The sequence below is a fragment of the Littorina saxatilis genome, linkage group LG1, assembly GCF_037325665.1.
Source record: "Littorina saxatilis isolate snail1 linkage group LG1, US_GU_Lsax_2.0, whole genome shotgun sequence".
In the NCBI taxonomy this organism is placed as follows: domain Eukaryota; kingdom Metazoa; phylum Mollusca; class Gastropoda; order Littorinimorpha; family Littorinidae; genus Littorina; species Littorina saxatilis.
In genome coordinates, this window is record NC_090245.1 from 11,816,864 (window position 1) to 11,832,573 (window position 15,710).

At 41.1% G+C, this 15,710-nt stretch overlaps 1 protein-coding gene across 1 annotated transcript; it reads left to right on the forward strand.

Annotated features, from left to right (window-relative positions):
- Window positions 1–66: 66 nt before the first annotated feature.
- On the forward strand, window positions 67–14,992 carry LOC138962076 (bifunctional polynucleotide phosphatase/kinase-like). The gene is made up of 15 exons (XM_070333789.1): window positions 67–339; window positions 729–1,684; window positions 2,209–2,288; window positions 2,609–2,687; window positions 3,232–3,390; window positions 5,165–5,213; window positions 6,253–6,320; window positions 6,814–6,906; window positions 7,444–7,509; window positions 8,404–8,431; window positions 8,855–8,916; window positions 11,159–11,268; window positions 12,710–12,797; window positions 13,804–13,865; window positions 14,272–14,992. The coding sequence occupies exons 1-15, from the start codon at window positions 111–113 to the stop codon at window positions 14,393–14,395; spliced, it is 2,253 nt and encodes a 750-aa protein (XP_070189890.1). The 5' UTR covers window positions 67–110; the 3' UTR covers window positions 14,396–14,992.
- The last annotated feature ends 718 nt before the right edge of the window (window positions 14,993–15,710 follow it).

Sequence of the window (15,710 nt, forward strand, 5' to 3'; positions counted from 1 at the left end):
TTGCAGACTTAAATAAGAATTTAGCCAATTGACAACGAACCAAATAAGAATTATAATCGTCATATCCGCCACGCGCGATGTCTGGAGTGGAAGACACTGAATGAGATTAAATGCAAGCAGCGTTTTTTGGGATCAGACAACTTTTCTTGAAGAAATTAAACCCTCCATCAGTTAAAGTGAATTTCGGCTATAGTCGTCTGCTGTCCAGCATGAAAGGCTGGGTGTTGGAATGTCTGCAGCGGCTTCACGATCCGATTCCTCTCCCAGACAACACACCAGTCCGTCTTGGTCGTTCTCCGCAGACACAGATAACTAGTCCGAGATGTTCACGCCTGCAAGGTGAATGGATGACCGCACGCGCGAGTGGTTGAACATGTAGTCACATATGTCCGAATGTTTGTGTTTTCTTTATTCATACGGAGTGGCTCGGCAACCGACGAGTCGTCGATTACGGAGCCTCCATCGGCATCGGGCTTCAATGAAGCTTTGGTCGGGCGTCAATCGACCATTATAACCTGGAAGTTTTAAATGGAAGCCTATCAATGTGTATCTAATTCTTTATTTAAACCTCTTAACATATGTTGTTGTTTTTTTTGCATTTTAGTATTGTGTTGATGTATATATGTTGCTTTTTTCACCAAAATGGGTACATGAAATTGAAAGGAAACTAAAAAAATACAGATCTACCTTATCAATATCAGCTAACAGTAACATCATGTCTGTTTTAGTGGAGGTGCAGGTCAGCTGGAAAAAGGGTGAAATAAAAGTGACGCAGCTGGGAGCAAACACTTCTGCTGTTGATGGCCGTGACCTTGAGCGTGGTAAAACAGTCACCGTTTCCCCTGGCTCTACGGTCTTTATCCTCAAAGGAGAGTTCCCCCACAAGGTGGTCTTCATGGGTGAGAACAATCCAGCAGAAGAAGTGCAGGTGAGCACAGTATCCGCGAGCGAAGACGGCAGAAAAAAAGGAGTGAAAAGACCCTCTGATGCTGTGAATGGGGCAGACAAAGGGAGCTCCTCAGCAAAGAAAAAGAAACGTGTAAAAGGTGACATGGAACTTTCTGATCAAAAGGAATCCAAGAAAAAAGCTCAAGAAGAAAATGGTGCAAGCGTAAAGAAAAAACCCAGCGATGATGAAAAGACCTCCAACAAAAAGGTGACAGATTTCTTCTCAACCCCCCAAAAGTCGGTTGAAGATGAAAATGGTAGCATGTCCCACAAACAAAAAAAGGAACGTGGAAAAGACAGAGAAACTTCTCGTGAGAAAGGAAAGGGCGACGGTTCCAGTAAGGGAAGAAGAGACAGTCACAGCACACCTAAACGAACAGAAAGTGAAACAAGAAGTCAGGGTAAAGGAGACAAAAACGGCACTTCAGACTCAAAAGGTAAAAGGAACAAAAAGCAAACCCTTGATTCATCCGATGAAGATGAGCACATGAAGGACGTGTCAGAGAAACTTGCACAGCTGAAAAAGAAAGCTAAAACAGAAAAAATTAGTGACGTAGCAGCTGAGAAAAGTGTGGCAAAGTCAGAGACATCCGAGAAAAGAAAATCTTTGACCGACTCCAGCACCAAGAGCAAGGCACACAGAAATGCCAAGCCAGCACCTGAGGCAATCTGGAAGTACTCAGAAGAGGAGAAGCTGTGCATTTTTACTTCAAAGGGAGTTATTGCCAGTGAAAAGGTTACTTGTTTTTGTCATTTTGCGGGCATGAGAATTGAGATTTTTATGTGAATTTGCTTTTTTTATTGCGTGGTTTGAAATGGAGATAGTTTGTTAAATTTCACTGGATGTTGCGGTCTGTGTATCAATATAAAAAATGGTCATTGTGTGTGAAAGTGATGTGATTTTGACACTGCTATACTATATCTGACAGTGTACAATAATGACACCCCAAATGGCCAATATATAGTGAGACATGGAAATTAACCGTCACCCGCACTATTTTGCACCAGGATAGAAATTAAACTCTGACTTTATAATTCGATGATCATATCTTTTAATAGTTATTGTATTGAAAAGACAACAACAGAAGAGCATATTTTTTCATATTTTTATTGTTGTTTTAAATAGATACCCAAACTATCATGGAAATGCAAGCACATGTCCCCAGTGCCGTAGATGTCCACATGTACTCTTTTTCTTTTTCTTTCAATGTTCAAGCAGACAGCACTTAGCAACTGATGTCTTCTAACTGTGTTTTGCAGATTGCTGGGTTCGACATTGATGGTACAATCATTACCACACAGTCAGGGCGCGTGTTTCCCAAGGACATGACTGACTGGAAGTGAGTATGGAATGAGTTATGCTTAAATCTGTCGGAAAAGGGGAGGTGTGGCAGCTTTGTTTGATGTGTGTTCCCTTTCCACACATTATGAAGTCGTAATAAGTTAGCTTCCCTTTCCTTCTCCATATGCCTGTCTTTCTCGCTGCTCCCCGCTTACTCCATGTCAAAGTTTGTTTTAATATTTTTTAGATGGGATGAGTCAACTATGTAGCAGTACGTTTCCATAGTAACTGGCAAGCCAGTCTACACTTTTAAGGACTTGAGACTCTGAGGACAATAAACTCATATACACATTTGTTACATGTGATCTTTTTTTTCAGGATTTTGACACCAGAGATCTTTGGCAAACTGAAACACCTGCTTGCCGCTGGCTTCAAGATTGTCTTCTTCACGAACCAGGTCAGCTTGACTTTCTTTCAGCCGTTTCTCTGAGAGAGAAAGAAGAAGAAAAAAAAGAAGTGCAATGAAAGAGATGTTATTTCAGGAGAAATGTTTTAAGCACAATGTATGCCAGCAACTTTTCAAGATAATCTCTGTATTAGATGTCATTTGTGTTCATGCGTGAGGGCATTGTGTGCATCTGTAGTTAAGACGGGATTACTGTTTCTTTTTTACAAAATTCAACAATAACATGTACTTGCAGGTTGTAATACAGTGGTACCTGCGATGAAAGGACACCCTTGGGACCAGCCAAAAGTGTCCCTAGATTGCAGGTGTCCTTTCATGACAGGTATACTCTGGTAGAGATAATATAAAAAGGGACAGGAGAAGGTGTCCTTTAAATGAAGGTGTCCTCTCATTGGAGGGTCCGCACATCGCAGGTACTGCTGTAGATTGAGATACATTCTTCTCCTTCTTCTTTAGCGTTTGTTGTCATGTTAAAATGTTTGAGTTTTTTTTAAACTGAAAAAACAAACATGTGCTCTTGTTCTGTGAACTGCAGCTTGGCGTGGGTCGTGGGAAGATCAAGCTGGATGATCTGAAGGGGAAGTTTGAGAAGGTGGTGAGCAAGCTCCAGATCCCCGTGCAGATCTTCATCTCCACCAGCGGGGGGTCTTTCCGTAAGCCTGCTCTCGGCATGTGGCAGGTCCTCAAGAAGCATGTGAGTTTTACACAGGTCTGTTATAGTGTTAAAGGGGCAGTCCTACCCGTGAAAACAATTCAGCTTACTGTCCCAGACAGGCTTTTACATGGAATGAGACTACATTTATCCCTCTACTACATTTATCCCTCTACTACATTTATCCCTCTACTACATTTATCCCTCCACCTAGCTGGACACCGGCACGGTTGGCCTAGTGGTAAGGCGTCCGCCCCGTGATCGGGAGGTCGTGGGTTCGAACCCCGGCCGGGTCATACCTAAGACTTTAAAATTGGCAATCTAGTGGCTGCTCCGCCTGGCGTCTGGCATTATGGGGTTAGTGCTAGGACTGGTGTCAGAATAATGTGACTGGGTGAGACATGAAGCCTGTGCTGCGACTTCTGTCTTGTGTGTGGCGCACGTTATATGTCAAAGCAGCACCGCCCTGATATGGCCCTTCGTGGTCGACTGGGCGTTAAGCAAACAAAACAACAACAAAAACTAGCTGGACACATGCCAAAAATTGACTGCCTGGCTGCTTTCTGTGGAGACTAGGAATGTTTTTGATGAATTTATTTCCTTTTGGACTGGTGTGAAATCATCTCACTCTGCACAGGAAGTAGTCAGGATGTTGATGTTCAGTATGTGTCTGAGTGGAGGGCCATCTTATCCCATAGCCCTGGCCATATCAGTCAGGATGTTGATGTTCAGTATGTGTCTGAGTGGAGGGCCATCTTATCCCATAGCCCTGGCCATATCGGAGATGGTGAGGCAAACATGTTCCCATGGGAAGGACTGTACTTTAAAGGTACTGAACTTGTCAAATCCAGGTGCACGGAGCCCCTGGGGCTCTTAGTCATACCTCAGGCAGCTATCCGTTAGAAGAACTACCAAGTTTCATTGACTTGCACCCAAAGAGTCAAGAACTGCAATTTTTTTACGAATTAATTTGGTACTCGGACCCGGCTGGTCTTGACCTATTTTTGGATCTAAATTTAGATCAGGTAGATCACCACATCATGCACAAAAAGACACGTCACTAGCAAGCTATGTCAGACGTCATCATGAGTTTGTGTAAAACAAAATGGAGGCCGGAATCACTCAGTTGAATCAAACTCCGACCAAACACCACGCAATAACTAGGTTAATTTATGCACTCGCGTGAACAAGAAACTGTCGAGCTTCACAGATGTTGTCATTGGGTAGTTTTGGATTTGTTTTACTACCATAGGAGGATTTTTGAACTGTAAATGCACTCAGCTGCAACAAAAACGCAAAACGAAGGCTGTGAGCTGCTCTGTGCCTTTAAAAAAAAATCAGATGGTGGTTACAGGGGAAGGAAAAGCACATGCATTCCTGTACACTGGAATCTTTTCAACTGGACTGAATCGTGCGGATCCTCTTCTTTGCAAGAAATGTTTTCATTGAATAATGCTGTTCGAGTGCAATACGAAAAACAAAAATGCCATTTGTGATGCTCATTGAAAGTGAAGAAAGACAATGCTACAGAATGAATACATTTTTCCCTGTAAGAATTTATTCACAGTAAAACAGTGCATTCATTGGCTGTGTAGCATTTCACAGAAGAAATCTTTGAAGCCATTTAGGAGTATCATTGCTTGAATAGTATTTGAATTTAATCAGTTGTTTTGAAGGCGGATAATACATTATTTTGCAGTACTAGTCTTTTGTTAACAATCTTATGTGTTCAGGTCAGCGTTCTAACTTTAAATGTATGCTTATAAAACTTGAAATTGAACGCAATGCATTGTTTGTGATTTCTGTTACGTTTCAGTGGAATGACGGCATCCCTGTAAGCGTGGGTGATAGTTTCTATGTTGGTGGTAAGTTTCCTATTCATATCAGGGATGGGCTTGGGTTTTGTCCACTTGAGGTCCATTGACTGACTCAGCCATGAATCAATCAGTCATTTTTGCAAACCAATCAGTCAAGAAAAAAACCTTTCCTTCCACCACGGGACTGCTGCAATTGTGCATTATGCCAGTGAGGAGAAACTTCTGAAAGTTGTTTACAATTTACAAATGAGAGGAAAATTCTATTCATATCTTCATTTTCTTGTTTATTTTCCAATGGTCTTACATGACGAGGAAGAAAAGGTCTGAGGACACAATAACAAACAGAAAAGTTATCAACACAACTTGATGGACAGAATTATGCGAGTCCTTTTGATCATGATTTTTGCCAAAAATAAGACGAGCTGACTGACTGATGCATGTCTATCGGTCAATTGATGGATTGAGACCCATGTGTGTCGGTCTTTTCCGAATTTAACATGGGAAAAGACCGATGGCCGACGCCCAAGCCAATCCCTGTCATATGCATTCTGCTATCCTCTCAATCCTCGCACCTTTTGTTAATGTTGTATGACAGTAGCCTGAACGTAAGAACGTCGACCTTAAATCTGGAAGTTTTAGGGTTCAAATCCCGGATGCATCTGGTGGGTCATGAGTGGAGATTTGTTTTATTTCCCAGGTCCACTTATGTGACAATGACAATTTTTTATTTAACGAGGGTAATAGAATAAGCCGTGATTTGTGCACACCTGCTAGTGCCTTATACACAAGCATAAGAGCACATACCAAGCAAAAGATCCTGTAATCAATGTTAGATTTTGATGGTTTATAAAACCACAAAGAGAGAGTTTGTGTGTGTGTGTATGCTCAAGCATAAATGCAAATATTAACATCAATTTTATCAAAATTGTGTTGTGTGTTTTTAATTTGAAGGTAACGTTACATTTCCTTTGAAGTTCCTCACTTAGATGCTGCAGAAAGACCTCTCCTGCAGTGATAGGCTGATAAATGTTATGTTCCTGACTACATCATAATGTGTTTGACATTTTCTCTGAATTTCCTCACTCAGATGCTGCTGGCAGGGAGGCAAACTGGGAACCCAAAAAGAAGAAAGACTTCTCCTGCAGTGATCGACTGGTAAATATTGAGTTCCTGACTAAATGCTGTGTTTGTATACAGCAAGGTTTTAGATAGCAAAGAATAACATTACCAACAGAGGAAGCATGACATTTTTTTTCTCTTTTAGCATGTTTTTTTGTATGTGCCGGGTAATACTTGACTGCACATGGATCCTACAATAACTTCTGACACTGATTTGAATTTGCGGTACAAAAGTAAGAGCCTTTAAATTTAAGACACAATGTGTTCAGTAACTCGTCATTATTTTGCCTTGACCCATGTCAGGATTTTGAGGTCTACTCTATTCCATCAGAAAGTTTTCCGCCGCTTCCTGTCGTTGCTTCTTAGCTTTCTCTACATTAAATAGGCGACATGTCACGTGGCAGATTTGTAATATTTTATTAGTGATGAGTACTTGTATTGTATGGCACTTTGGCCTCTATAAAAAGAAAACTGAATTATGGGGATGTGGGACTGTTTTTTCCCCCCATTGTTGTTTTACTTGTTACAGTTTGCTATCAACGCTGGTCTCAAGTTCCACACACCAGAAGAGTTCTTCCTGGGACGCAAACCCGCTCCCTTCAAGCTGCCGGAATTTGATCCTGTAAGACAGTTTTCATGAGGTTGACTGCATTTTATTTGCAGCGTCTGTGATCAGATATCTTCTGTATGTAACTTCAAATCCTGTGTCTGCTTTTTAAAAATTTTCATTCTACATTGTGGAGGTCCTGTTCAAGCCTGATTAAGTATTTAAGAATCATATGATGTTTCTGAGACAATATATTCTAAAAACCTGTCAGTTGCCAATGTAGTACACGTTTTCATAGACCCTGTGATGTATTTATATGGTGCATGTGTCTATGCCTGAAACCACAATTCCAGAAATTTGACTAGCGTCCGGCATGCGCAATGCTGGAAAATATCCAAGTTTGAATCAAGGAAGAGTCATTATCGTCACATGGTGGTGATGGTCTTGAAATTTTGTTCATACTCTACATGCATCCTTGTTTGAAAGGCATGTACATTCAGTGGCACACCTAGGGCTCGTGGTTAACTTATGACTTACAAAGTGCAAATTTAATTCAGATTGAAAGTTTGGGGTATGCTTATTCATGCCTGTTTTGTGTGTTCCGTTCCACAGAGAGCAATCAGCACAGATACACCGCTGCTTCAGGGGGGTGAGAGTGTCCCTAGTGCAACACAGGAGGTCAGTGAATCGACTTCCCGTGCTTCTTCTTCTGCGTTCGTGGGCTGAAACTCCCACGTACATTCGTGTGGTTTTTTTTGCACAAGTGGAATATTACGTGTATGACCGTTTTTTACCCCGCCATTTAGGCAGCCATACGCCGTTTTCGGAGGAAGCATGCTGGGTATTTTCGTGTTTCTATAGCCCACCGAACTCTGACATGGATTACAGGATCTTTTTCGTGCGCACTTGGTCTTGTGCTTGCGTGTACACACGGGGGGTGTTCGGACACCGAGGAGAGTCTGCACACAAAGTTGACTCTGAGAAATAAATCTCTCGCCGAACGTGGGGACGAACTCACGCTGACAGCGGCCAACTGGATACAAATCCAGCGCGCTACCGACTGAGCTACATCCCCGCCCTGACTTCCCGTGCTATTTACTTTGTTCCATTTTGCTTCTGTTAAGTCACTCTTTGCCTCCCACATAGAATCATAGCGTCACCTATGCTGTTTCCGTGAAATTTAACCGAAGGATCAAATGAAGCAAGGCTCGCTCTCATCTGCTCAAGCAGGGTTGTCTCGCAGCATGAAAAGGGATTGTGTAAGGGGTGATGTTTGGCGCTCTGCAAGGCATTGGGTTAATTTTTCCGTTGTGCATCTTTCTCATAATTGATCTGCGTAACTCGTGTGTGTATTCTAGGCTATCTTTCATGCATCGGTAATCTGATTCTAAAGAAGCTAGCATACTGACAAGTGTGAAGTATGCACTAAAACCTGTGGTGGGGAAACTCAAGTGATTAAAAAGGGAAAGTGTTTCTTTTTTCGTGATCATTGCACAATTTGTGACCCGTATCTAAACAATCTGTGTTCATACTTATTAACTGTCTAAGCTCTGTATCATCATTTTTTCCCAGGTCGCGGTGCTAGTTGGCTACCAGGCATGTAAGTTTTGTTGCTTGATTTCATAGATACACATGCACGCACGCACCCATGCATACTCGCACGTACGTACACGCACGCACGCACGTACGTACACGCACAGACACACACACACACACAACACACACACATACTGTAACAGCTGACAGTTTCTTAAAACTAATACAGCTAAGACCAGTTCTCTCTCTCTCTCTCTTTCTTGTATATATCTCTCTCTCTCTCTCTCTCTCTCTCTCTCTCTCTCTCTCTCTCTCTCTCTCTCTCTCTCTCTCTCTCACACACACACATACATTCACAGACACATTGCACAAGCATACACCAAAACACAAACATGCACACCTGATTGACCTCTGTAATCTGATTGACCTCTGTAATCTGATTGACCTCTGTAATCTGATTGACAAGGCATTTTTTCTCTTTCAACAGCTGGCAAGTCAACCTTTGCAAAGACTCACCTTGTTCCTAAGGGATACGCGTACATAAATCAGGTGAGGCTTTGCTGGGACCTTTTTTTTTTAACAATAGAGATTGTTTAAAAAAAATGGCTTGTGTATGTAGCAGACCTGGCAACCATTACGATTTTGTCTAATTGTCGAAAATACGGTCGGTGAAAAAAAAATACGACAAGAAAAATTCCTAGACTACTTTTCTTCACAAGCGCATCCCTGTCATTCCTGTATATTTACTAGGGCACTGTTTATATTAATGATTAAAAATAACTGGATAACTCCGCATTTGATCAATGATTACAGCTTTTGTCATGAAACATTGAAAGAAGCATTTGTTTTGAATGTATTGGTAAACTTAATTAACGGTGCAACGGACGCGTGCGAAGCATGTTTGAATCATCGATGTTCAAATGTTGTGTGGAGTACATTCATTTTTTTCTGAAAATACGCCATGTTTGGTTGAGAAAACTCCAAGTGCAAAATACGAGTTCCCAGGTCTGATGTAGGTGCTCGAAGTCAAGTCTTTATTGGAGGGGTAGTCACGGCTGTTCCTAGCTTGTGTTTTAGTGTGAGTTAAAAATAGCCGAGCAGAGGGAATAGTTTGGCTACCAAAGCTGCAGCCAGCACACTGTTAAGCTCGGTGGCCTGTTATATTCTTCTTACTCGGCGTGACGTTATCAAATGGATCGGCTAGCTTTAGCCCTAAGGGGCACAACTCCGCTCATACTCTCTTCGCGCCGCCATATTGGATGCCGTCTTTGTTAGTTTTCTTCATTGCACTCTTGTTCTTTTTGCGTATTTCACTGTGTATGCAGACAAAATGAAGAAAACTGTGCATGCATGAGTCCAAAGGGGATCTGCCTTTTTAACACAACAGCACAACAAAAAAAGTAAAGCAAGAATACATTATTATATTCATTTATTTATTCTTTATCTCAAATTACCATGCAGACAGTGCACCAAAATTCACAAGATAAAGCTCTCAAGACAGGCAAATGAGGTACAATGCAGCTCAGGTAACTACTGCAAAGTATAATTTTCAAAGCATCCTATCACAGTGTTCACTCTAAAAGCACAACCGATGGACAATTGTTGATTAGCGCACTGCACACAGCAAAAAATAACCAGTTATAATCGTCTTCTCCGCTCGGTAACTTCCTTCCAGTTGTCACCCTGATGGTAAACAACTTTAGGGATCCTAAAGTGTGCCTGCTGACTGCAGTTTTTGGCCACACAACGTGTCATTTTCACTTTTGTCGAGTCGCCACCCAACGCTCAAGCACTGTCAGAGATCGTGCAAGGCATCCAACATGGCGGCGGATGACCAATTCCAGAGAGTTACGACCCGTGATTCTCATACCGCGCGCGCCGAGTAGAAATGCTGTTGTTAACTTGAGTTTCTGCAATGGGCCTATACCCAACTGCTCCCACGCTATACCGGGAGATTGGCCTTCTCAGTGAATAGCACTGAGAGAGCTGCCAGCTGCTGTGCTATCTCTGCTGTGGGGAAAGGCTGGGTGCTAAAAATAGCCTGCAGCTAGAGTAGCAGAAATGAAGCCCGTTGAACTGCATAGTGTATGTCTATGTGCAATGCTGTTTATCACACTAGCAGCAATGACCGACGTGAATTGTCATACAAATATTTCTTTCCAGTGTCACTTTGGTACAACTTTTTGGGATAAACATTGTTTGGGCTGGGTGTATACCCCTCATTCAATGAACACAGTCATGAAGTAGTTTCTGTTGTGATTGAATAATAATTTTTAAGCACCCATAGGTCAAACTGCTGGCACAGCATATTCCTGTTCTATGTCAGTTCAGAGCTTACCACACGTTTGCATATCATTAATAACGGTTGCTGAAGATGATGATGTTTTTTCACGTGAAACCACTCAGACAACATATCACACGTTCGCACATAACTAAAATACAGTTAAAATACAAAATAAAACTGTACTCACTGATACAAGAACAGCACAAGACAGTAAAAGACAGTTCTTGTATCGGTGAGTACAGATATCTTTTGTTTTTTTAACTTTGTTCATCTCACCACAGTCACTTTGTTGTTCAGATTAAAATACTGTTGTTGAAGGTTATGATTTTTTTTTAGGACGCTCACTCTCAAAAAGTAGTTTCTGTTGTGATCACATGATAATGTTAAAGCACTCATCTATAGGTCAAATCACTGACATGGCATGTCCCAGTGCAATGACAGGTAAGAGGTTAACGCACTTTTGCAGATAATTAATAACGGTTGTTGAAGGTTATGGTGTTTTTTCAGGACACTCTGAAGACGGCCCAGAAGTGTGTTAGCGAGTGTCACAAAGCGCTGGCAGCGGGACAGAGCGTCGTCATTGACAACACCAACGTAGATCCTGAATCACGGGCAAGGTGTGCTTTAGGTCTTCAGAGTTTTACACTGTATTATTTTATTTAAGCATTAATGTTTGTGGCCATGACACCCTGTCATTGATACGGTTTTTACAATGTTTTACAAAGGTAGATCTTACAGAATAGGCAATGCTGACTGTGACTGCAATGGAACCCCTTTTTGACTCACATGCGAAGCAAAAGTGAGTCTATGTACTCACCCGAGTCGTCCGTCCGTCCGTCCGTCCGTCCGGAAAACTTTAACGTTGGATATTTCTTGGACACTATTCAGTCTATCAGTACCAAATTTGGCAAGATGGTGTATGATGACAAGGCCCCAAAAAACATACATAGCATCTTGACCTTGCTTCAAGGTCAAGGTCGCAGGGGCCATAAATGTTGTCTAAAAAACAGCTATTTTTCACATTTTCTCTGAAGTTTTTGAGATTGAATACCTCACCTATATATGATATATAGGGCAAAGTAAGCCCCATCTTTTGATACCAGTTTGGTTTACCTTGCTTCAAGGTCAAGGTCACAGGAGCTCTTCAAAGTTGGATTGTATACATATTTTGAAGTGACCTTGACCCTGAACTATGGAAGATAACTGTTTCAAACTTAAAAATTATGTGGGGCACATGTTATGCTTTTATCATGAGACACATTTGGTCACATATGATCAAGGTCAAGGTCACTTTGACCCTTATGAAATGTGACCAAAATAAGGTAGTGAACCACTAAAAGTGACCATATCTCATGGTAGAAAGAGCCAATAAGCACCATTGTTCTTCCTATGTCTTGAATTAACAGCTTTGTGTTGCATGACTCAAGGTCACATGTATTTCGGTAGGAAAAATGTGTAAAGCAGTTCTTAGTGTATGATGTCATTGCTAGGTTTAGTTATTTGACCTTGACCCTGAAGGTCAAGGTCATGTAAAGGTCAAGGTCAAGCATGTGAGTCGTATGGGCTTTGCCCTTCTTGTTATTAAAAGGTCTGCACCCCACCCCCTCTCACCCTCACAACCCCCCACCCCTCTCACCCGCACACACACACCCACCCCCCTCCCCCCCCCCCCCCCCCCACTCTCGCCTTCTTTGTAAGAATAACAATAGGACTGCCTTTTTGTTCCCCTCACTAAGTCAGAGTGTTTTCATGTAGCTAATTAATAAACAGCAGGTTTTTAATGTTAACGTCATAACATGAGACAACATATGTTGGCAGTCTGACTCTTTTGTTAATGATAATAATAATAATGCATAATATTTATAAAGCGTGTGTATCCAGGGTTAAACCCTGTTCAAAGCGCTGCATGTACAATCATTGGGGGTAAACACAATAACATAACATTATTTACAGTGCAACCACATACATATCAATGAATAACACAATGTCATTGTACATGGTTGAGGGTTAGCTTGAAGTACATGTATACCAGTGGATGACTATTTTTGTATTTTTCAGGTACATTGAGTGTGCTAAGAAAGCTGGGAAGCCATGTCGCTGTTTCTTCTTTGACTTCTCTGTCTCAAACTGCAGACACAACGAAAGAGTGAGTTAAACTTGCTTGAACAGTCGGGTTGAGGACTTAAATGCAATGCATAGATTAAGAAGAACCCTATTTTAAGACAATCAAAAAATTTAAAAATTGAATAATATTAAGGGTATTTATATGGCGCAAATCCTAAAATAGTTCTAAGCGCCTACTGATTTATAAATATCAGGTCTTATAAAGGAGGGAATTTTAGATTGAAGGTGAATTCACAGCGCTTGTGAACAGAAAATATGTAAAAGCAAAGTCATGAATGGGGAAAGTCTTAAATCTGTGGGTCTTCAGAGGCGGATTCCACTGTTGTATTGAAGATTAGATATTTTAACAGATATGAAATGTACTAAAGTAGACCAGAGTAACCCTAGGAAAAAAGCCTGATGCGCTGGAACCTCTGAATTATAATGTTCACTGATCACAAAGTTCTAAGTATTAATCCTCATAAAAAATTTTAAAAAATGTACATTTAGGGTTGAATGGAGATCTTTCATGGCAATTTTGTTTTAATTCAATGCTTTCCGACCCCTTTACTTTTGCCCTTACTTTTGAGAATCTTTAACAGATGAGGCAGAGCGCTGTTTCGAGATCCGATAAGGCCTAAAAAAAAAATAGGTGTGGTTACGGTGACCCGACCTACCCTATTTTTAGGGGCCGACCCTATAACTTTTTATTACATTTGTCAAAAAAAAAAAAGAAAAAAAAAGAAAACGAGTGCAGAAAACGCAATGAAAGCGAAAGCGCCAGAGTCGCACACTTATTTCCCTGTCAAGTAGGTTAATTTGTACACATTAGAAAAAAAAGTTTAGAAAAAAAAGTGATTGCCTACCTTCCTACCCTATTTTTTTGGCTATGTTACCGTAACCACACCTTCTATTTTTTTTGCCTAAGCATAGGGAAGTAAGTATTACACATGTCGTATGCATTTAGACCGCTTACTTCCCTTTGTTGAGCCGATCTCGTTAGTCTTGAATTTTCTAGCATGACATGCATTCCTTTCCACCTGTTACAGTTCAGAGAGATCACAAACAAGGACCACAAACCTATAAACGAACAGATCTTCAATTCCACGAAGTGAGTACATCATACATGAGAATAAGTTTGGAATAATTATTTGGATACACTTTTCTGCTGTGCGTTCTGTAATGTGTGCGTTTTTGTTTTTGTGCTGTGCTCTCTCTCTCTCTCTCTCTCTCTCTCTCTCTCACGTTTATATTTATTATCTGTACTTGTTCAAAGGACAGGATGGAAGATTAGGCTAAGCCTAAAACCTTTATCCTTTCGTCATAACGTTCTGAGTTCTTTATGTGTGTGTGTGTGTGTGAGAGAGAGATATTTGGTGGAGTACTTAACATTTTGCAGTGTTTTTGCACAACTCAAAAAAATAAGTTTGTCTATTTTAAATTGTATGTTCATTCTTAGAGCTTGTAGCTCATTGAGAGCATGACATAATGTATGTAAAACATTCACTTTCTCACAGGTTAAAGTTCAAGCCCCCTGCACAGAGTGAAGGCTTTACCAAAGTTGTGAAAGTCAACTTTGTGCCACATTTTGAAAACAAGATTCATGAGAAAATCTACCGACAGTTCCTTCTGGAGAAGTGATCATGTTCGCTGACCAGATTGTCTTTTCTGTGAAAAGGTTCTAGAATTGCATGAGAACGTAATTTCTCTTTCTTGCATTTAAAGATTATGTGTGTAGAAACGAAGACTTGTGTTTGCTGATGACAGTGTTTGAAAAGCATTCCAAATAGGACAAGCCAGTTCATCGCGTTTTTATGATCAGTGCGTTTGTGTACAGAAAAAATGCACTAGATTTGATATTCATCAAGAGATGAAAAAGTGTCAGCAGCATCCATTAGATGTACTTCAGAGTCTGTGCGTGTGTATGTGTTAGCTTTTGTATCTGCAACCTTTGTATTCAGTGCAGTTTTTGTTTGCTTCCTCTAGATCTGACAATCTTGGGGTGTATTAGCCTATATAATGCTTCTGTCTTTTTTATTTTTTTCGTTTGTGTATGGAAAAACCCACCAAAAAAGTGGCTCTTTGACATCTCTCCCTCTCTCTTTCTCTTTTTTTTCTATCTTCCTCTGAATAGTATGGAAAATAGATTTGAAAACAGTTTGGTGCCCAAATCCATGGTTAAAGAAAGAATGTGCAGGTTACAGGTTATTAATAAACTGTTAAAGTTACTACCCAAAATGGGCTTTGGCTTTTCTTGTCTTCTTTTTCTTCTTCTTCTGCGTTCGTGGGCTGAAACTCCCATGTACACTCGTGTTTTTTGCACGAGTGGAATTTTACGTGTATGACCGTTTTTTACCCCGCCATTTAGGCAGCCATACGCCGTTTTCGGAGGAAGCATGCTGGGTATTTTCGTGTTTCTATAACCCACCGAACTCTGACATGGATTACAGGATCTTTTTCGTGCGCACTTGGTCTTGTGCTTGCGTGTACACACGGGGGTGTTCGGACACCGAGGAGAGTCTGCACACAAAGTTGACTCTGAAAAATTAATCTCTCGCCGAACGTGGGGACGAACTCACGCTGACAGCGGCCAACTGGATACAAATCCAGCGCGCTACCGACTGAGCTACATCCCCGCCCTGGCTTTTCTTGTGATGTGTGATGAATTATTTTCTAACCAAGGTACAGAGTGAGTTTTATTTTATTAAAGTACACACACTACACACACACTCGCATTTCATGCACGCACACACACACACACACACACACACACACATACAGAATATCAGTTTTTAACTGTTCCTCAATTTTGTAACTCATGAAATGCATGTACTGTGATTGTTTAGTCAAATCTGCAAGAAATGCAATATGTTGCCCCAAAACGCACACACACACACACACACACACACACACTGCTGGTGCTAGCAAGGCAGTCAGCCATATCACAAAGTGCGTT

Coding starts and splice junctions, on each gene's coding strand:
- LOC138962076 (XM_070333789.1), top strand. CDS start 111: ATGCAAGCAGCGTTTTTTGGGATCAGACAACTTTTCTTGAAGAAATTA. Junction 340..728: donor GAGATGTTCACGCCTGCAAG/GTGAATGGATGA, acceptor TGTCTGTTTTAG/TGGAGGTGCAGGTCAGCTGG. Junction 6,907..7,443: donor AGCTGCCGGAATTTGATCCT/GTAAGACAGTTT, acceptor TCCGTTCCACAG/AGAGCAATCAGCACAGATAC.